The sequence below is a fragment of the Anser anser genome (assembly GCF_964211835.1).
Source record: "Anser anser genome assembly, chromosome: 6".
NCBI lineage: Eukaryota > Metazoa > Chordata > Aves > Anseriformes > Anatidae > Anser > Anser anser.
The window spans coordinates 14207907-14230627 of NC_139726.1; the positions used below are offsets into that span (position 1 = coordinate 14207907).

At 45.1% G+C, this 22721-nt stretch overlaps 1 protein-coding gene across 13 annotated transcripts in view; it reads left to right on the forward strand.

The window, feature by feature from the left end:
* The window catches only part of GLI2 (GLI family zinc finger 2), a 400141-nt gene that overhangs the window by 252986 nt on the left and 124434 nt on the right, over positions 1-22721 (forward strand). For 9 of the 13 annotated variants that reach the window (XM_083842017.1, XM_083842018.1, XM_083842023.1 and 6 more), the window contains one exon: positions 9291-9453. In XM_083842017.1, coding sequence (XP_083698143.1) covers positions 9321-9453 — 133 coding nt within the window. In that variant the 5' untranslated portion in view covers positions 9291-9320. Of the gene's footprint in view, positions 1-9290; positions 9454-22721 lie in introns of those variants that run through there. The other 4 variants (XM_083842012.1, XM_083842014.1, XM_083842013.1 and 1 more) reach the window with 2 other exon arrangements.

A 22721-nucleotide genomic window follows, 5' to 3' on the forward strand; every position in this document is an offset into this window, starting at 1 on the left:
GTTTCCAGGCATTGATAGACAAAATGATTCTACCTCTCCATTCACATGAATTTTTCCACCAGATTCAGTAATACTGGTCAGGACTAATTGTTGTATTAAACGAGCTATTCCACTTCTTGTTTATTACTTGGATTCACAACATTAGAGTCTGCACAATTAAAGAATCTCTTCTCTTTGAGTCCCTTGGTACCTTGATTAATTTTAATCTTGACATCTTGATTTCTGGCTAAATGAGTGCTCATTTTCACCCTTGTCTTTTGTCATTAGCTTAATACCCTCCTGAATACTTTAGCCTGTCTCCTGAAAGACTTATTCCCTTCCACTGAAATAACAGCCAACCACGTTGTACGCTCACTTTTCTGTGTAGAAGACGGACCTGCTCCGCTGAAAATTGAGACACTGCCTCTTGTACTTAAATGATAATTTCTGGAATCACATAAGGCACTATAAGTTGTGTCGCAGCTCATAGAAATAAGCGCTGTTCCATTCAGAGTATTCATTTCGTTTTCCCTTGTATGAAATTCCTTGCAAGGACTCTTGGTGCTTTTAAGATCTTTCTTCACCAATACGCTCGGTCTGCTTGCGGACTAGGCTGTGTTGCAGTTCATGGGTATGTCCCTTACAGGTCTGTTCTCTCCTACTAGATTGATTGTCACTATTTCAACAGTTTGGGGGTTTGCAAATGCCCGCAATTGACTCCCAGTTACTTGTGAGCGTGAGGCCAGTCTGGATGACCTCCAGAGGTCCCTTCCAACCCCAAATACTCCATGATCCTGTCAGAAACTCTTATCCCAGTCCCATCTGGAGGAGTTTTCTCCATTCTCTGGTTTATGAACTGCCAACCATTTTATGTGGTCTGCATCCTGCCTTCAGCTGGCAACTGTAGTCTTATAAAGACAATATGTGTTTCTACCCAGCGTGGAATAGCAGCTTGTGTGGTGTATGCGTTCAGTAGAGGAAAATGAGCCAATTGAAGTGTTGCTTTTTTGTTTTTAATTACATCCTTGTTTCCTTCCCAGGCTTCTCTCTTCTACATACTTACACATGTGCCTCTGGAGGGAAGATTCAATAGGCTGGTGAAGTGAACTGGAATGTTTAAAAATAAACTGAAATTTTGTAATGAAACGTTCTGAAAGAATCCAGTTGCTATAGGGATTTTTGCAAGGATGCAAACCTTTATCTTTCATTTCTCAAAATAGAGGTTTTACATTCCTTGAGCCAAATGAAGCTGTTCTTATCCAAGCTTTGGAGACTGTTCAATGTCATCTAGATGGACTAGTTACTACAAGACAGTATTACTCATCCCACCCGTACATAAAGCAAACCCATTAAGCTTCACTGCATGTGGTTTGTATTCAGGGTTTCATTCATGAGAGTTGAAAGTGCCCAAACTACTGCAGCACGGAAGTGAATCCCTGAGAAGATCTTCAGTCCCACCAGCCAACAAAACATTTCACTTCCACCGTTGCAAAAACTATTTCCAGTCTGTCTGATTTCAAGGCAGCTCCTTTTCTTTTGGCCAGGCCTCCTGCATCCATCTTAGCCCACTCTTTGGAACCTGCATGAACATCTCTGCAGAGTTTCTGTTCCACTTGTAATATCCACAATTTATTTTCTTTATATCTTTTACTCATAAACCTGCTGAAAAGTCAATAGGTTAATTATTACTGATACAGAATTAGAGTTTAATTTTGTTGTAAATAGTTTCAGTGCTCGTCCTCCAACCTGGCTTTAATATAATCCTTGTTCAGCTGCTACCCACCCTGGTAAAGCTGCCAGGCACCATAGACGGTTTATCTGACATGTAATTTGTTAACAGTTTCTGCTCTTGTTAGAGCATGAAGACTTGACCAAGTTCTTTCTGTTTGTTTTGCTTTTTTTCCTCTTTTTTTTTTTTTTTTATTCTCGTGGTTAAAGTATTTTTTTGAGGGGGAAAACATCATACCCCCAAGAAGAAAATTCCATTACAGGAAATCAAAAATTTCTTTGGATTTTCATAAAAAACACATACTTAGACAACTCTTTTGCCAAAATTCTCTCTCCATAACAACAACACCAACAAAGCAAACAAAAGAAAAAGCAAGTGAAGATTCATGAACCAGTTCTAATGGTGACGCATCACTTTTGAGCAATTTTTGTTTACCTGGTGGCATCCTCCCATATTTCTGCAGCAAGTTAACACAAAGTCTGAATGCAGGAGTGTCTTGATTATCTTCTTTGACGGTTTTCGCATGTTGGAATTCGCATAATAAAACATTTCTCATGATAAGACACGTAGGACTAGCTTTGAAAAAGTACAAGCATGACTTTGTTTTCCTGACCCACCACAAAAGGCTCTTCCCTCCAGCCCCCACTCCTCCATCTTCTCAGCTCTTCCAAAGTGAGAAACAAAGATAACTTCTGAGAGAGAGAGGAAAGTCATGGACCCCAGCCTGCATGTCTCAGCATGGACCAGTGCCGAATCTGTGTCTGGCTTTGAGCTTTTATGTCTGCTTGTATGTTTTGATGATGTATTGTAATTGTTTTTAACCCAGCACCTGAAAGATAATTTCTGTTCAAGGCTCCAAGGTTGGCAACTTGAAAACCTACTTGAAGTGGGGAAATGATTCAAGTTTATCTGATACTTTATAAATTGGTCTTATTTGTAAGGAAGCGGCAACATTAAAGTGACATTAGTGTTCATGAAAAACACCAAATCAGCAGGCTAAACCCAAAGAAGGTTTGAGTTCCTTTCTTCAGTGCCACCTCCTATCCAGTAACCACAGCCCATAAAGTAAATGGTCTTTAGAAAGGGAAAGAACATTTATGTTTTAATTCTGTGGCCTGTCTGTTCGCATCTGGCACCCTGGAGCGTCCCTGGATAACCTGGCCTCTGGCTGTCATTCCTGAAAAGCACAAGGCTCCTGTAGGTCCTGTGCCACATCTGCCAGCCCCACACAGGACTTAGGGCGCTGGGTGCTGTTGTGCAGACACCTGCTTTGCACCCTTGCTGCCCAGGGACCACTTGGTGTTTGGTACCTTCTGGAAAGCCTCTGAAGAGCATCCAGCTGGCGAATGCTAGCTCTGGAAGAGGTAGCCAGACTCCTAAAGACCTTGCAGGTGGTGATAGTTTCTGACCACCCCCGGTAACTCCACTGGCCTTGTCTGATAGAAGTGGAAGGCCGTTGTGGTCAGTGCAAGGAGGGCAGCAGTTGGGACTCTTTCTCAGGTGCATCTCAAAGTATTTCCCATTATATGCCTGGCACCACGGGAGGCAGTGAGTATATCCTTGCGTCTAGTTACTCCAGCTCCTAAGGATGATGGAGCACACTGGAAGGCTGCATTCATCAGAGCTGTTTGCAGGGTATATTTCTTTCATAAGATACTCTTGTATTTCTTTGTTTTGCTTCCTTGCAAGTTATCTGAGTATTTTCTGGCGCTCTCCCCTCTGTGTTATGCTTCCCTTCCATGCTAGACACCATGCCATGACCTCCCCTGCCCCAGCAGGGCTATGCGTATTCATCTCCTATGGTACCAGCTCTGTTCGTAGTCTTTCTTCTTTTCCATGCCACTCTTTTCTGTCTTTCTGCACATGATTTGCCTGCTTCGTGCCTGTCACTCATATTCTCAATATTCACTCATTATTCTTCAGTAAAGTCTTATCTGCTCTAGTCTCTAAGGTCATCATTCCTTCCCTTTATTCATGCTGCTTCTCTGTCTCCCATGCTCTTCTCCATCTTCAGGAACCCCCTACTCTTTCCACATCCAACCAGTCATCCGTGCAAACATCCCTTTCTCTCTCAAGCTTCCTTCCCATTGTGCATTTTTCCATACTTTGCCTCCTTTTTTTTTTTTTTTTTTTCCCACCTCTCTGGGCAGAGTTGTGCCCGCTGGTGCCTGGAATATCCCCGGCTGTTCTGGAATTGATTGGAGGTGATATTCTGAGGTTATTGTGTTACAGAGAAATGCTGCCAAGCACCAGGCAGTCCCGGCTGCACTTTGACCCCTCACAGCAAGGCAAGAGAGGCTTCTTCCCCATGCTTTTGGTTTGTTGTTGCCATATGGAAAAGGCAGATGGTGTTGATCAGGAAGTTAATCTAGAAGCGTATCCGTTTCATGCCGTATGCGTAAGATTTGTTCATTAAACTTAGAACTCTAATTTAAAGCCAATTAACAGAGTGATTTGAAGAGACTTGTTGTTTTTGAAGTTCAAAAGAGATGCTAAGTCTCTGATTTCAGTCTTTGTACATTCCAGAGGCTGTATAACTATTGCAGTGTTGCCAACTCTCCTGGTGTTTGTTTTTTGTTGTTTTTTTTTTGTCTCTTTTATTTTCTTTTTCCACTTTTTGGAGTGATAGTATTTTTGCCACGGGCTGGAACCATTTGGTGAAGCCTTATGAACCCCCAGGTTTCTGCCCAGTTTTAGCTTTATGTTTGGAGGAGGGTGGGCAGAACTTGTTTGTCCCTCTATCCCCTCTGCTGAAAGCCAGCACTGCTCCCTCCTTCCTCCCTTCGGCATCCCGGTATTGTTCCCTCTAAAAGTAGGAGCTGGGGAAGGAGGTAGAAAGAGAGAAGAAGCCCTGAGCTGCTCTGTGCCCTCGTAACACCACTTCTGTCAGCATGGGGTCATCTTTGCTTCCTGTCCTCCCTCCCCACAGCATCTCCCAGGAGGAGGTTGGGACTCCCCACAAAGCTTTGTCAAGCTTGGAAGGGGCATCAGGGGGCTCCAGGCAGGCAGCTATTGCTCTACGTGTGCACACCCCAGCATACAGCACTAATTTCCATGTGTTACCAACCCCCTGAGCTTGGCCCAAGGAGGCCATTCCTAATAAACGTCAAGATTGGAAACCTGGTGTCAGGAGGACCCCAAAAGTGGTTAGTTCTGCAGTAATATGTATGCTGTTTTTACCTGAGACTGATATTCTGTAAACACTTGTAGATCCTTCAGCAACAGACGGCGTGTTTGGATAGTCCCGACGTTGAGTAGCGGCATGTGGACAGAGAAAACTTTCTTTCGTAATGTGAAGCTGTTGCTGATATAAAAGAAAACAGAGGGGTCAAGTTTTGCTCTGGTGTAGAGCCTATGACTTCACTGGGTTAACTGCTGCTACTTCTGTGTAACTGAGAACATAATTTGCCTCAAACCCTGGGAGACTGAAAAGGATCACAGCAGCCTCTGTATTAAGCCAGTGTTCAAAACAGTTGGCTCACGTTGAATTTCATAAGCAGATCGTGTATCCAGAAGATTTTAGCTGTATGACACTGTCCACTGCAAAAGAAGAGATGGCGGGAGCATCTCTTTGCTTGTACCAACTAAAATGGCACGGCACGCCAGGGAAAGCTGCCAGAAGCTGCGTTGCATCAGTGTGGGGGGCAGTGGGGCAGAACCTGTGGGTGCGTGAGGACAAACCTGGGCAGGACCCCACAAGGGCTGTCCCAGCTCCCATTGCCCACCCTAGGAGCTGGCCGTGCCGTGGTGGACGTGGTGCTGCTGTCAGCAGCAGGCGCTCCCCGGCCCTGTCCTCCAGTGGGTGCCAGTGAGGGTCACCCCAAAGCTGGTACTGAATATTTAGGGAGGGATGGCCAAGAGTGGTGATTCGTGTTTGACAGATCAGCCTGCTGGAGGAAATGTCTGCTTTCTGTTCCGTCCAGGGGAGGAGAAAGGGGTTTCCTGATGAAAGAGAAATCCTGAAGAAGAAAATGTCTTTTCAAGAAAAGGGTGTGCAGGTGGTATGTCTGATGAGTATCTGTTCATTCCCGAGGTTGCTGGCAGTCCTTTTCAGGCTGATGCCCTCCAAAAGACACAGGCATTTTGGGTCGGCTCTTTTGACCATTCCTCAAGCACTTAGCAGGAGGGATTGTTTTATTAGGAAAGTTTATGGCTTCTTGTTTTCCCTCAAAGGCAAATGTGACTTTGTTGTTTTTAATTCTATTGGGATTTCTCCCTTTTAATATACAACGCAGCTGTTAAAATAGCTGGGGTTGTCTAGGGCAAATCATATAGCACTTTCCTTGTTCGGATCTCAGATGGCTGCCTTTTTAGTGTCGCTGCAGAATTATATTACAGGGCATATGAATAGTGCTGGTATTAGTGTCAAAATCAATTACCCAACCCTCCTCCTGCAGAGAAAGCTACAAACCTTAGGAACAATCTGAGTAATCCATTTTGGGTTTCTAATTCTGAGTAATGATGGAGGGCAGGGACTTGTGCTTGAATAAGTGCACAGGGTCTTTCTCTGTATAGTCACTCCTAAATGCATGCTCTTTACAGGAAAAAGCAAGCTCCCTGTGAAACCCTTTTTCATGCCAAATGGCTCACTGCTAAGATTAATCTGTCATTGAATTTATAAATTCTGTGTGGCACAGAGCAGCAAAAAAAGTTTAGCATTGAACAGAAAGCAAACTATGCATTGCTTAAAAAATGAACGTAGTGCTCCTGGATGGTGTGGATTGACTGCCTCCATCAATATATCTTCTCGTACCGGTAATAAAAATACTTCCATAACCTTGTGCCTCCGAGGATCTCAAAGCACTTTGCCGTATTTGCAAAGTGCTATTTCCTATTTTATGGCCGTGGAAACCAGCTGTGAGAGAGGTTAAGCTTTTTGCCCAGAGACACAGAGGGGATGGTAGCAGAGGCGGGACAGGGACCTAAATCTCCAGAGCTCCATCGCTGTGTCCTGGTCACACGCGGCTGATGCAGGGGGTTGGTGGCCGCTCCGTCTCAGCCGTCACCCGTGGAGCCTCGGGAGGTAGGAGGTGGCAGTGGTGTTGGAGCTCCCTCGCTCCTGGTCTGTGGGTGGAGGTGCTGAGCAGGGCAGGATCCGGCTGGGAGGATGCTCGTGTCCTCCTGGACATGGGTGGCTGTTGGAGGAGAGCTGCTTTTGGTCACTGCTGCCTTGGGAAAAGCTCCCGTAGTTGGAGCCTCCAGCCAGCTCTTCCCCAAGCACCTTTACACAGCAAAAATAATTACAGACTTATTATCCTAAATCCTCTAAGATTAGAGTCGTTGCATTCCTTTTTTTTCCCCCTAATCCAGTATTTGAGGATTTACCTGTTTAATACAAACATTTATTTGAATCACTTGAATTTTTATTTTTATTTTTTTTAATTCCTAACTCATTTGAAAGGAGAGCATACAGCTACAAAGGCCAGATTTTCTAATATGGGCCTGATCTCTTGTCAGATTTTGGTTGGGTAAATGACACATCTGAAAAAATGGGTCCCTACTGAGGTGTCTATGGCAGGGATTTAGAGATCTCACGTCAGGCACCACTCTGGGAAAGAAAACATGGCTCTAATCTGCATGCTTCGCAGGCGAGCGATTTCTGTTTCCAGCCTGTCCCCTCCCGTTCCTGGCTGCGGGGTTTTGCAGCCCGTGGCCCCCCGAGGACACCTCCCACGAGGGTCAGGGAAGCCCCGGGGGTGCGAGGGCGAGCATCTGGTTTCAAACACGGGTGCCAAGCCTTGAAAGGAGGGACTAAGGAGAAACAGGTGGGGGGCTCATCACGTAGCCTCCGAGGTTTATTTGCTTAGCGAACAGAAGCCCAGGCTGTCAGACCGAGGTCAAATACTCCTCCAGTTTGAGTGTGCTTTTTTCATACACGGTCTGTAACCCAACCTGATTTCTGGATTAAACGCCCTGGCCCCAAGAACCTGTCCTGTGTTTGCCACCGAGCCCCGCACGCGCTGGGACAGGACCTCAGGGGCCACCTCGGCGTTTGCTGGAGCATCGCTGAAGCCTGTGATTGTGGGTCTCGTCCTTTCCAATGCGATTTTCCAATGCTGTAGGGCTGAGCAGCCGCTGCAGCTCATCACACAGTGGGGAAGAGGGGCTGGGCTTTCTGCTTGTCCATCCTGAAGTTACAGGATGAGAACTGCCTGAAAAACACTACGACAGACAGGGGGGGAAGGAAAAAAGAAAGAAAGCAACCACAAAATGAAGTGCTTGCACCGGGGTCATAGACAGCTAACTGCAAAAGTTAGAGATCAGGAGTTCCTAGAACTTTTACATGTTTAGAAGTTTTTAGCAGTGTTAACTTTTTGACCTGGGATGCTCAGGAGTCGGTCAGTCCTCCAGGTTTGAGTTGATACAATGGCAGGAAAGCTGTCGGCACACAGAAGGAGCTCTCTGGTTTCCCAGGCATCTTTTGGCTGATCCAGTTAACTCGTGTGAGGAAAATAGCCAGAATGCTCCCGAGTATCTCAGGAGCTGAAAAATTTGCATCTGAAAAATTGTAGATCCACATGAAAAATAGAAGGGAAAGGAGGAATTAGCCGTGGGTTTTCCCCGGACCAGCCTGAGGCTGGGAGTGCCAGGTAACTGCGGGTTCTGTGAAAACAGGAGTCACCTGGAGACATTTGAAATAAAACAAGTTAAAATAGGGGAAATGAAAGTGTTTGCTGTCAGAAATGAAGCGAGCCTGCTTATTTAATAGAAACCCCATTTTTATGTGAAATTTGCAGCGTGCATATATTTTCTTTAGGGAGACAAGGTAAATTTGTGACAAAGGACAAATGATGAAGCCAGCAGCAGGTTGGGAGCTGTGTTTTTTCATAGCCATAAGCTTTTAAAAAAATGTTTGTGCTTTGATATCTTCTGTTTTGTGGAGCTTTCACCAACACTTGCTTTGCTATTTGTAACGGGGGTAAAGCTGCAGCTGATTTTCCCATAGGTCTGGTCAGGAGAGAAGAATTTCCTTGGGAGGAGGGGAATCGGTTGATGTTCGTCCTCACCGCTCCTCACCTCCTACAGACCCGCTGTGGCTTACCCGTACTCACCGCTGAAAAGGGCTGAGCAGGGCACAGGGTCAGCGCTGGCATACAGAACAAGCACAAACTGGGAAAATAAACAAACAAAAACAACTAAAATGTGCTTTTATCTGTTACCAGTACTGGAAAGTTTTTGGCTGACTTTTTTTTTTTTTTTTATGGTGGACTAGGTCATGTACAGGATGGAGAAATCAGTTTTATACGTACTGAATTTCTGCATCTTACCTGTCCCTCAGTCGTGCAAAGCCCTTTGGCCCCATCTACTTTGTTACACAGCCCAAGTCTAAGAGAGGCTAAAAAGTGTTTTGGTCCTGATCCTTTCAGGCCTTCAGCTTCCTGAAGCCACCTTTGCAGGGCCGTGTCCTTTCTGCCTCGTAATTGCTGTACTTGCTGTGTCTCTGCAGTCAGAAACCCAGCACATCTTTGCTGCTCACAGTTTACTTTTTGAGCTCTGCCGAAGCACTGGCTGCTTGCTTGTGGAGCTGATTTTGCCTGTTATTGTGAGTGACCAGAATCTGGTTTTGTTTTATGTCTTGTAGGGTTTCTGAGCTGGAAGATGCACGCCTAAGATGGAAACTTCTGCTTCAGCTGCTGCCGGGAAAAAAGAAGGAAAAGGTGCGGTTCTGGAGGGGAATGGCTTTACAGAGACGGGGAAGAAACCCACTCCTTTAGCAGCTGCAGGAGCAGCAGTGGCACAAGGAGGTACTTTATGTTTTCCACACTTTGAAAGCAGCAGGGGTGTTTTTCATTAGACTGTAAGAATTTAATAAGCGCGGTGGCATCTGTCCTCCTGTGAACACTGAGTTTATTGGGGTTCTTGGCCGCCGGAGGTCACAGGAGTGGGAAGCTGTGTCACCGCGTGGTGTCTGAAAGTCACCGCACCGTGACAAGTCACCGCCAGTCCTCATGAACTGGCCTGGGGCTGGGGAGAGGCCGGGAGGTGAGATGTGCCCATCGGAGAGCTGAGGCGGCACATCGCCACAGGCCTCCAGTGGACCAACGCTGCACGGTGCCAGCCACTCCTCCACGGAGGGGTTAAAACATGGCTGGCCCTGTTATCACGGTCGGGGACAGTGTCATGCGCCAGCTGCGATCCTGCTAATGAGCTAAACAGGCTGCGTCGTCTTCGGCTGTCACTGCTGGGATTTTGTGGTTGGGGAGGAATTTGGGATAGCCCATCCAAGGTGGTTCACAGAGATAAAGACCATTCCGTCTGTGCAGTTACATCAGAAATAGTTGGGGTCTTGACTCCTGTTTTTATCAGTATTTTTGGTGAGGTTGTGGTCCTGCTAGTCCATCAGGATGCTTTCATGCATGGGAGCAGGGTCAGTTTTGGTGGGTGTAACAACGGTGTGGGGGGGGACACGCAGGCACATTGTTCCCTCCTCCTCCCTCCTCCCACCTGCCCATGTGGAACAGGTAGCATACCACCCCAAAAAGTGCATCCCTCACTGATACACGTGCATGGGGCTGGCGGTTCTCCAGGGTGGTGCCAGGGCCCTTTGTGGTGGCTCCAGCTGTGGGTGAGGCTGTGCCCACCAGGGAGGCACCGCGCAGCTCTCGCTGGGGACCGGGACAGGGCGTCCCTTCTGGGCAGGGTGTGAGGAGACAAACTTAGAAGGGGCTGCACAGCTCAGATGTGACAAGGGACATCCCAGCTGTGTAAACTTTGCAGAAAGCTTTTTTGTTGTTTAAAATATAACGTATTGCTAGCCAGATTCTACCCCAAAATGAACCCTTCTCCACCCCTTCCTTCACCACTCAGTGGTTTCTCACCACCCTGGAGAGCCGGACGATTCCTCTGCAGGCTCCTCTGTCTCTTACACAGCTTGTCTGGAGAGTTTGTGTTTTTTTGTTGGCAGAGCTGGGAAGATAGATCCTGGCCCAAATTGCTTAAATCTGCTTTATCTATCCCTTCTTTCAACACCTTGGTTACCCAGTTCTCATTTTCATTTTGGCCTGGGAAGATTCCAATGTACGGAATAAGGAAGCAGCTGCTAGAACATATTCTAGCAGATTAGTTCATGACTTTGATAAACTTTCATAGCCAAAGGGAAAGTTTTTCTTAAAAAGACCTGGAAAATGTCTTGCACAGAATTGGTTGGAAAGTCACAATTTCATACTATTGAGTGGGTTTTGAGCTACCTTCCTCATGAGCGCTATGCAGAGTGACAGAAAGTAGAGCTTGCTGGGCTGGAGAAATAGGGGAAAGGCAGAAATGTCAACACACTGAAGTTTGCCACCCCCTGCAGACTTTGATCCCTGTTAAAGAAGTGACGCTGTAGAAACCAGAGGCAGCCCACTCTCGGCATCATCTAAGTGACTGGCAGGTTCAAAGGTTTGATAGGTGCCAATGAAGTCCAAGCATGTGCTAAAATTCAAAGCCCACATACATGCTGTTGCTAATAAACACCTTCTCCCCACCTGGCACGTACCCTGGGAGTGCCTCCACCGAGGAAGCAGCCTCCGTGTTTCCAGAGATGTGACGGAAATCAGGGTCCCCCCAGGCTGGGGTGTCCGTGGGCCCTTTCGGTACCCCCAGGGTCTGGGCTGGCTTTTATGCGTCCAGCTTTATACGTCGCGTTAGCAGTGTGCTCTCGCCTTTGGAAAGAATGATTTACGGGCTCAATATTTCCTCTTTTATTAAGAGGAAGTGGAGAAGTGAGCGGAGGATTGTTTGAAGATGTCAGGAGAAGCATGATGAAAGCATTGTGTAATGAGATGTAAAGAGCGAAATCTGTATCATGCTGGGAAGAGAAGTGCTAATAAATGACCTGAAGTGGCCAGCAGTGAAGGAGCTGGTGATGGGCTACAGGCGCCGGGGCTCCGCAGGTAATGCAAGCGGTGTTGTGGTTCAGGGCTCTTCTCTGAACTCTGGCCAGAAGTAATACTTGCTCCTGCGAGGGCGCAGTGCTGCGCGTGTGCTTGTAAGTAGAGAAATTAATACAAAGTCTTCTTCTAACATCAGTTAACTGCAAGGTGTGATGTAGCAGATAATAAAAAGGCTGGGTAGCGTGGCAAGGTTGTAGTTACATAGTATTCATACTAATATAACATTTGCTTCGCTAAACTAGTGTAATTACTCATAACAGGCCAGGAATATACATATTTATGCTCATATTCTTACAGAAGAAAGCAAATGAGGCATGGAGATTAATTACGTTGTTCAGCTCAAGGAGGGAACAGCAGCAGACAGGCTTTAAAGGGAGGGCCGCCAAGCTCCCCACCCTGCTTTGGGGCCATACGCACATGTCTTTATTCTCATCCAACACGAACTCTTGATTTTATTTATTGTAGAGGTTTTACTCTTTGTACTAGCATGTGAGAAAGTGGCAGCAAAGCTCAGCTCATGCTGCAGATCACCAAGCTGCTCTCTGGAGCCAAGCAGACGTAATTTGCAACACATTTCTCCTTTATTCTACTGAGTCACACAGATGGAGTGCCAACATAGCGTGTTTCTGTGATCACAGGGTTTTCTTTTTCCCTTGTAGAAATGAATAGATTCATAAGGGTTTCTTTACAATTAAGGTAATTGAAGCAATAAACTTGAGTATTACTTAAATAATTGAAGAATAGCTTTTTTTATTATATTATTATTTAAACTATATTATTGTAATGTAATAATATGTCCAGTCTCAATTGCTAGTTCTCTTGCTTTGGATTTTTGTCCCACATGTTTGCAGCCTTGAACAGATTAAGTTATAGCTCTAGGAAAAGAGATCAGCATTGTTGATGCTGTCAGTGGGAAAGAGTCCTTTTGTGTGAACAATGTGTCTTGTATTTTTAGTGTCCTAAAGCTGCTGTTTTAGAGATCTTCTCTGACTTTTTTTATAGTAACTCATTGATCAGATGTTCTGAAACTAGCCTTATAGAAAGGACATAAAGGAAGTCTCTCCTAATTTTCCATAAATCATGCTGGCCAAGGAGTCAAAGTTCCTCTTTTCTTTTTCAATAGATACACGTGTATATGTGTGACAGAGATGGAAGCTGGTGTAATGATAATATTTAGGAGCTATAGATAGTCAAATCTATAAAAGGCCCTCCCACTTCTGGTGCCTCCAGTTCTGGAAGGGTAACTTCATGTTTAGAAAACCCATTTCCTGGGTGCAAAAGTGTGAATTGCTTCAAAGAGGAAAAAGATTTTGGAGCAGAGCAGCATGTGAGTGAGACCAGGTTGGGTCCTCCAGGTTAGCACTGCAGTAGCCTCCGCATGAGCATGCACAAGGAAGCCCAGGCGTGTGGCTGCAGAAGAAATTTAAATGAGCCACTCTTTCAAAGGCAGAGATATTTAGGAAGATGGGTTTCTCATCTTGTAATAAAAATTAAATACAAATTCTCCTAAATGCTAACTGCCTGACTTTAACAAGACCCAGAATGCACCTTTTCCTCTCCACCCCACCCTCAGCATGACACAAACACCAAGTTCCCAAATTGATGGTGTTTATGTTTGAAACATTTTTCTGATGTCTGGCTCTGTCAAGACTAATTTTAGCATTTCTAAAGCTGGGTAAAAATACAGCCTCATTACTTTGATGTCAGAGCATAGTTTACTATTAGTATATTCTGGGGTTTATCATTTTAGTCATGTTTAACACGGCTGCAGCAGGCATGCACTATTAAATCTGGCTTATTTTACATTCCTGTCCGAGATTATTTATTTGGAACAATTTCCTCTCTATCAAAAGACACAGCTAATGCTGAGTTTTAATGTGTTATTTACACACAAAATAACCTATTTACAACTCAGTATCTGCCGCAGGGAGAATGAATGGGGCAGTGCTCCCTTCATCCTGTTGTATCTGAGTTTAACAATCTGGATTGCTAATAGAACCATTTATCACAGGGTGGTAATTTATTTTATGTTAGCTGCACAGGTCTCCCTGCCTCTGATCTATGGAAATACTTTGTATATAATGAAGTTCAACAAGTCATTTGGTGTAAACATGGGGAAACCAAGCTTCAGAACCAGTAAGACTCTGGCTACGCTTTCTTCCAGGAGGTAACGACTCTCCCCTGATATTAAGGATTCGCTTGATGAAATACAGCTCTTTGCCCCGCGTGTGCTGTAAGGGCAGAGCGTTGGGCTTTTCTGCAGTGGATCAGAGATTGGGATGGAGTTTGGTCACTTGATTTATGGGCTGGCGGGAATGCTCAGTGCTGCAGAAGTAGCACACTCAGCCCTTTCATAGGCAGAGAAGAAGGGCAGGGAGCACCTCCCATCGCTCTCCAGAGGTCTTCTGTAAGCAAGCCCCAAGTGGTGTTGGCAGGGCGTCCTTGTGCAGTTCAGCCTGTCTCAGCGCTGGATTATGGGAAGACCATGTAAATGAGGAGGAGGAAATGCCAGCATCCCAGCAGACCTCACTGCACTGAAAAATATATAGTTCGTGTGGCCTGAGACTCAGACAAATTAGGAGAACAGCCCCTATTAAGTCATCTCCTCCATCCACCCTGGAGGGGCAGGGATATTCTCCAAAGTACATTTTTCCTTTGGTCGTTCACATTTTCCAGAAAAGGGGATATAACCAGTGCAAGCACATTCTTAGCTCCCCTGCCGTATATTGCTTTGCTGTATACAACTTAAAAATGTCTGGGTTGGCTGCAGGAGGGAAGGGAGCAAGTGGTCAAAACAGAATGATGGGAAAATCCTGTAATTTAGATTGCAAAATTCTCCTGCCAGCCACTGTCTATTAAGCATCTTCTGCATGTAGCTCAGTGGCCCCCCACCTTGGGTAGGGCTTCAGCGCAACACTGATGTAAGAGTGCTAGCAATCAAAAATTGTATTTCTTCCCTGAACGCCTCTGTCAGTCTTAAATGTGATTCCATCGGGTCTTAAAATGGGCTTCTTTGTCACCATAGGCCCCCCGGCTGACCAGATTGTCTATGGGTCTCTCCTGTGTACCCACTGGTTTCCCTCTGGGAAGCCAGAGATGCTCGCACTCATGCAAGGCCGATTCTGTCCCTCAGTCACAGGATATCAAGGGCTGTGACTAGCTGAAAGCTTTGTATTACGTTGGTTGCTTGAAACCTGCTCCTTGGGGTAGTTCAGATAAATCCACACAGAGGTGGATGAAGTGGAACCCATGAAGCACCTTTTTTATGTTCAAATAACAATATGTGTTGTACAGGCATCGTGGAGAGCACTGTGGGAGGAGGTGGTTGATTATTTCAGCTACATGTGACAGAATTTTAATAATTAAAATTGCCATAAACTGTGCCACAAAACCACATCTTCTGCCTGATCTCTCTCCCTCATCCAAGGCTTTCAACTCTGGGTTTCAGTCAGCAACATTCTTTTTTGGGCAACCCTTCACTTCATCAGGTGATTGGAGTCCTGCTACTTGGCCACTTGTTGTTGAGGTGGTGTTTTTGTTTGTTTGTTTGTTTGTTTTTCCTCATGGGGGAAACCCCTTTCCTGAGCCCCTACACAGGGTTTCTCTGTGTGGTAGCCAGCTCTGTCAGCCTCAGAGTGGATAACCATTAATGTTTGCAGGCTTTGTGGTTCACATCACATAGCCCTCACAGAAGATGCTTGTGTCATATCACCCAAGCACTTGATATAGTAATTTCATAATATCAGCCAGCATTTATCGATTGTATGCAGCTCCCCCAGATTGTCATACCAGAGATTCCTACTGTTTCAGCCCATTACAGATGCCAAAGTATTTTGAAGACAGAGCGATTTAATCTTGCCCCTAACCACGTTGCAGGATTGCACACCAGCTCCAAAAGCTTTTATGGGTTTAAAATAGAAAAAGGTATTCTTCACAGGCTGGTTCTGGCACTGGTGATCCCTACCACTAAGTACCACCTGAAAGACCTTTGTATTTTTTGAGTGTATTATCATCATCATTAACAGCAGTCATCATAATAATAGCTTCTGCTTTTCTGTTACTTTGTAAGCTTCAAAAGCTTATTCTGGCAAGTGCTGATATATCACCTTTCCTGTGGATACAGTTTAGACTTCAGTAAAGTGCCACTCAGAGGGCACCTAAATATAACCTTTTTAACCAATGCTAAACTTACCTATTTGTAGATTGCTCATATTTAGTCAAGTAAGAAAATCGGTGGTGATAATGGATTATATTTATGGTGATGCTTTCCCCTGGACTGTCTCTTCTGTGCTGCCAGTGTATTGCCATAGTTTGTATTTTTAGCTTGTGTGTCAGCTTTTTACCTGAGAATTTGCACAGGTTTTGTAAATTAATTCTCCCAACACCATCCATTAACCATGGCATTTGAACCTGCCACAATCATGGGGGACTGGGAATGGGAATTGTTTTGTCTGAGGTTGGCTGGCTAAATTTTAGGTGTTTAGTTTGCATTTAGGTGTCCCTTTGCAGTAGGGGGGGCGTAAATCACATTGTGGAGATGGGTGCTTTTATTCCTGAAGGGCTTCATGCCTGATTTAAGGTAGCTAATGTTAGGTGGGGCAAATTCAAGTCTTTGTGACTTGGCCAAAATTGTGCAGAGTGACATTAAAACCAGGAACCAAGGTGGAAGGAGATTAATGTTTTAAAGGTCATCATTCACATTCATCAGCCCACAGCCAGATGAGCAGGCTGAGAGCCCTGGCTGCCAGCTCTGAACTGAAATCTCACCCCAAGGCTTCTCAAGTCGGAGTCAAACTCAGCCCCCAGGTATCCTCCCGAGCTGGGGGAGCAGCTTCCCCAGACCTGCTGCGGCTTCACACCAGCACTGACAAGACTGGTGTTTCACCTGCCTGTTCAGAGGGATGGGCAATTTAAAATCCCTACTAAGCAGCCAAGGAAAAACCAGTAAATTCTAAAGGCTACAAAAGGCTCCTAAAAATAACCCAAGTGGAGGAAGGCTATTAATGCAGAAGTAAATAATTATGCTAAGGGAAGCAACTAGAGAGTCCAGTTGTGTAAATCACTTTAAGGAGAACAAGCCTTAGATAAAATCCATTCTTTTATCACACAGATTAAGTCTTCCTTTTGACGCTAAATAATTGATAGGGTTTGGCAGAGTGTTCCACGGCTGCCTCTGTGGAGCAGTGGGACTGCTCCCGAGGTCAGACGAATGGCAGAGAAAAATGTTCTTAGAAATGCTGTGTATCCAATACCAGTACCAAGAAACGGGGCTTGTATTCCCGGCACTTCCTAAAGAATTTCTGCATGGCCTTGAGAAGACAGCCACACACCTCGGAGTGAAAGGAGGACTTGGTATTTCTTGTCTCCTCCTTAAACTGCAGCCAACGAAAACAGGCAGTCTGTTTTCATGGCTTCTTGTGCTGGTGAGCGTGGTGCAGAGCACACCATTTCTCCACGTTCCTCTGCACCGTTTTTTTTTTTTTTTAATAAGAGAACATGAACTATGCTGTCTGGGAGCTCAGGTTCTGTGAACTCTTCTCTTACCTTTGTCAGCCTCGATACTGCCTTCAGCCTCTTGTGTATGAACATCCCGCTATGACAGGGAGAAACCATTGCTGCCATTCTGCAGACAGGGAACAGAGCGGCAGGGAAGAATTTTCCAAGGCCAAGGTGGCTCTAAGGGGTTTCATGGTTTTAGAGACAAATTAAGAAGCAGTCGTCTCTGTGACTTCGGAAGTTCATAGGTGGTGTAGGTGTGACATCCATGGTGGTGGAGAGGACTAAGCCCAGGTCCCTTGGGTCACCATATCCACTAGCAAGTCCTTCCTGTCTCACTGATACGCCACATAATTGTGGTTAAATGACTCATATTCTCATGTCTGTCTGCCAAATGGAGTTGTTTCTTTCCCCAAAGGGGAGTTGAACGTAAGCCGTCTATGTATGCATCATATAGTGCCTTTGAGAACATCCTCTTGCAGAAGTCAATACCATTTCTTTACATTGTATAAGGCTATGAAAGTGTTCAGAAGCAATAATTGCTTTTTACTAATTTAAAACTTTTTTTTTGAAAGAAGGCTTATAATTAGGGGACTATAATGAATAATGTTTTTCCAGAACGAAGTGGCACAGAAACAGCAGAATCCTTAAATTTTGAAATAAATCAAGATCCCAGGAATTCTGTGCAAGCTGTTTTGGCAGGGTGAGTTCTCTGACCTTAACAGTAATGCCAGAGAGTAGACCTCAAGCCAAGATCATAAGTTTAGCTCTATCGTAGAGGAATTAAGTAGATATAGTCATTTCATACTAACTGGTCTAGAATTATATTAAGCTCGTGAGTTTGCACGTGTTTCAAAGCAGCCTGCACTGGGTGTTCTGTGACTCCTGTAGCGATGTTGGGTTGGGATCAGGCATACTCTGGTGGAAAGAAATGAGCTATGGCTTGGGCACTTTGGTTGACTGAGTCCAAAATGAAAATAAAAAAAATTCACTGTGTGTGATCCCACTTAAACACAAATGAAAAAGATTTCACACAAACTTGTCTGAAATCAATTCTACATTTTCTACAGTCTGTTAGAGAGTTCTATAGGGCTTTCCTCCTATTTTTTGTACTTCTTTCTATCTTCTGGAATTCCAGCTACTTCTAGGAATGTATTCCAGTGGAAATGCTTCCAATTGCAAGTAAAATGTAAATAAGAACAGGAGTACTGCAAGCAAAATATTTATGTTTACTGTCATTAATATCTGATCTTTAAAATACAGTAACATTTGTAGGGATTGAATGGTACTGTTTGGGCCAGAAAGCTGTCCTCTTTTTTCTTGTGTGGATCAGCTCCTGACTGTGACAGATTTTCAAAAAAATCACAGCTTGCAGCAGATGCATCCCGAAGTAAACAGTTAAAGTTGATGTTTTAATAACTTCAGTTGTATTGATGTAAAAGCTCAGTGTCTGAGCATTCCTGAAAAGCATCCAATAGAGGAGATATCTGCCCATAAGCCTTGGCACCACGCGCGCTGCTTCCACTATAGTTTGGTTGTTTAAACCAGCACAGAGATATGTCTGCACCTAGTGAGATGCTCTGACCCTGCAGAGAGTGGTAAGGGCTAGATCCAAAGTTTTGGGAAACAATTTTCCCCAAGTTAATTTTTTTGTCATCTTTATCTGACCTGTTTTTCTATCTTGGACTCTCCTTGGTTTATGGCCACTGTTTGTGGGGAGGGCCAGCTGCGACAGGAGAACCAAGCAGCTGCCACTTCTGCATGCTCAGCGGGGTGATACTGGTGTCCTGCATGAATGAGTGGAAGTGCCTTCTTTGTTAGGTTGAGGCTAAGCTAAACCTTGTTCCTGCCAGTTTGCAGGTAGAGCTGGTGATGTTCTTTGTGAGGCATTTATAGCCACACTTTAAAGGAAAAAAAGGGAAACACAAAGGTGAGGACTTCAGGCATTTGTTTGCACGTCCAATTTTAATGAGAGGAATTATTATGTGTTGTGGGAAGCTGACCCGACTCCCAGAGACTGCTTGTGTGAAGGTACCCAATTTTTTCGTGGCTCCCTACGGTGAAGGCACAGAACTGAGCCTGGGGAAAATTAGTTTCAGTTCCTGATCCAGCCCCAAACTTCCTTCATGATTTTGGGAAAGCTGTTTGACTTCCCTTCACTCCCCTGTTTATATAATGAACTTGCGTTGTTCTTTGGGCCTCGAGGCCCATCAATCAGCATCTGGTTAGCATGTTTATTGCACTGGTCATACTGAAGCACTTAACAGGTCAGAATGCATGGAGGCTGCCATTCCCCCCCTCCCCACCGCGTGAAGTGGGTGCTGCTGCCCCTGAGCGCTGCGTTACAAGGGTGACCTTGTTCATATTTCTGAAGTGTCAACCTGCTGTTGTCAAAGCGGCCCAATAAAACAGATTTGCAGGGTTAGGGAAGATGAGGTTAAGTTGTTATAGAGAAGACATTTTCAGTGTCTGTAGTGGAGAGACTGTGGATACATAGAGACTGAGCGTTTTCTAAGGGGTTACACTGTGCTCTGGAGTAAGAAAGATTTTCAGGCAATCTCTTCTGGCAAACTTAGTTGGAGAACACGATGTTATAGTTGCGTAAATCTCTTACATGGCAACAAGAAAGTGGTTTTTTGCCAGTTTAGCAGAGTTTTCTACGTGCGTAATCTAGGGGTGAACTTTATCAAATAGTTTGCTGAGGTTCAAGAACTTGAACAGGGTTTTGGATGGACCTAGATGAATTTACAGAAACCATACAGAGCTTTAGGATTTCACCCAGACCCAAGCAATATACAGTTGTTTTATCTAAGTCCTTTGTCGCTAGACTCTTAGGAAAGGTGTCGTTCTGGGGACCAGGTGATGGAAGAAGAAAATCACTGACTTGGGATGACAGTTTCAGAGAAAAGCTGAGTTTCAGCTTTCTTTCCTGTTAGCCTGCTGTGCACATGCACACTAATACTGTAATCAGCTGCAGAGGAGCCAGCAATGCTATTGTTTGATCTGGTGCAATTTTTCCCATTTGGAAAACTCCCGAGGAACCTTTGCATGCTGTTACAAAGATAGCCTTAAAACATCCAAGGTCCTGTATTTCAAATGCTGGAGCAGTGACTCTTAAAATAGATATGAGCTGGCTGAAAGTGTAAAAAAACAAACAAACAACAACAACAGCAACAAAACACAAAACATTTGCATCTCTTTTCCTGAGTTCTGTGCATGTTGCACTTCTGTGAGCAAGCTTAAGGGGTTGGGAGGGAAAAAAGGAGCTTTGCACACCTCTGTGCTTCTTTCAATTTTAATTCCACTCAAGCAATGTATTAGCAGCTGAAATAAGATCCAAGGCTATCTTTTGGCCATATAGAGTCACTGACACTTGAAACAGGACGGATTTATGTGTGGTTACTAAAAAATATATAGCAAAATGAAAGTCTCAGACACTGAGTTCATGTGCATTGCCCATTGTAAAGATAAGTAACGGCTGTTATAAGATCACTTAAATGGTTACCTTTGGGACATAAAAGGGATCTTTGAAGACAGTAAGTCTTAATACAGAAATGTTTACTCATAAAAAATACATTTGGAAGGGGGGAGGGGAACACATTTCCTATTAATGTGGTTTTTGCCTTTTATGGCAGGTTGTAGCAGGTCTTTAACCTCTGTAGCACTTGAGCAGGGATAGAAATGAGCTTTCTCTAAGTATCAGCCCAAAGGGCCTTTCCTCACTGCCAGTATCTGCGGTGTCTCTTGTAAAGATGGTTTTAGTTTATTCTCCCTTTCTGTGACCCAAGTGAAAAACTATTCTTTTCCAACTTCAAAACCCTCCAGTAGTTAAGTCCTAAGGGCAGAATAGAAATGTCCTCCTGAATTTGGTTCACTTAACCCTGTGTTTTGTGAGGCATGGGACGAGTGGCCCAAACCATGCTTAGACACAGTGGGAATTTGAAGGCTACGGCAGCCAGCTGGAACAGGGAACTGGCCCATGAATGCTGTGCGTGTGGATACCAGGAAGGAGGGACAGTGTCTCATCAGATACGAAGGGTGCAGATGTGTACACGAAGTGGTGGCTCACAGAAGAGCCAAGTAGTTTGTCATACACAGAGGTGGCCATGCCACTTGTGAATCTTCTGGTAGAAGTTCTGCAGGTAGTTCTGAAATACTTTTCCCAGACAATTATCATACTCCTTAATGAGGCAAAAGTTGGTGTCAGCAGCATTTGATCAGTGCTCTGTGGGCTTATAACTAGGGAGGACATGATTACTGCTTCAAAATTTTGCAGAACTGTTACAAGATGGGGTAAGCCACAAAGTCCCAGCAGTCTCAGAGCAGTGGAGAGAGGTTTAAAGTCCATTATGGAAACTGTGGTGGATTATGGTCAAAAGAATTTACTTAGATAAGATGATTAATGTTGCAGCAGACATAGCCTAGACCAGAGGTGCAGGAGGATGGCTGAGCTGTGTGAGGGATGGGAAGGCTTTTGACCAGCCTTTGGCCAGAGGTATAAGGAGCAAAACTGTAACAGCAGGGTTTCTGCCAAAAGACACCATTTTGTGGGATCTTCATGAGCAGAATTTGGCAGCAAAGGGAGAAGTCATGAAAATACTGGAGTGGAAGAATTACAAGCTCATAGAAACTTGACAGGAGCTGGCTGGGTGCAGAAGGCTACAAAAGGTAGAGAAGCAAGAAGAACATCCGTGTTAGTTGTGATGATGAGGCTACTACGCTGAGACAACTGGACTTTTGATGAAGCTGTTCTCTAAGTCCATGGCCCAGTGCGAAAGTAGCTCACCACATGTCAGTGACAGGTCAGGACTATCAGTGGTGGTTGACACTGTTATTCCAAAACCTGATGCTCTTTGAAGCAGTAATCCTCTAGGTAAGTTGCGGAAATCACATTTCTGAGTCACATACTGGCCTGTCTTTGTAGTTGGTACAGCATGTTCCGGTCACATAGTGAGATAGAGGACAGATTAAGTGAAAGACAGGCAGGATTTCCATTCAGGAAATTGGTATGGTAATGACAGATACAAGGTCTTGGCATGTTTCAGATAGGCTTCATCTAGCCTCTTCAGGTAGCAGATACAAGCATGGCTCTTGCTTATATTCACCCAGTCAAGCATGAGGAGGTAACAAGTTCTCTAGGGAGGCTGGTATTTAATATCTGCCAGATGCCTGGCGGAGAATACTAACACAGATCCCAGGCTTAACATGCCCTGGGAACGCAGATGGTTGGTAGCAACACGCCTGGCCCCACAGCCACATCTACCTTTTCTCTGTGGCAAGGCTGTTTGGATTTTCATCCCCTCCTGCCTGGGTCAGAAATGTAATGGCTTGGTCAGAGAAACCGTCTGCCAACTTCCTTGGCAATGTGGAGAGTATCGAGAGGGTCAGTGAGCGAGGGAGGGAGAGGTGCTGGGGTTGTCACTGGGGTGTCACCGTGGTAGGTACGGTGTGACGTGCTTTGCCCTGGGCTTCACATGATGGTCCCCTCTCAGGCAGGACGACCCAAGTGCTACAATGTGGAGAGGGCCACTTGAGGAGTGCTTCAGCCGCCTCCTGCAAAGGCGTGCATACCCCCCGGACACTGTGGTGAGGGGAGAGGGAGGCGGCATCCAGGCCTGCTGTGGCCTGTGTGGGAAGCCCTG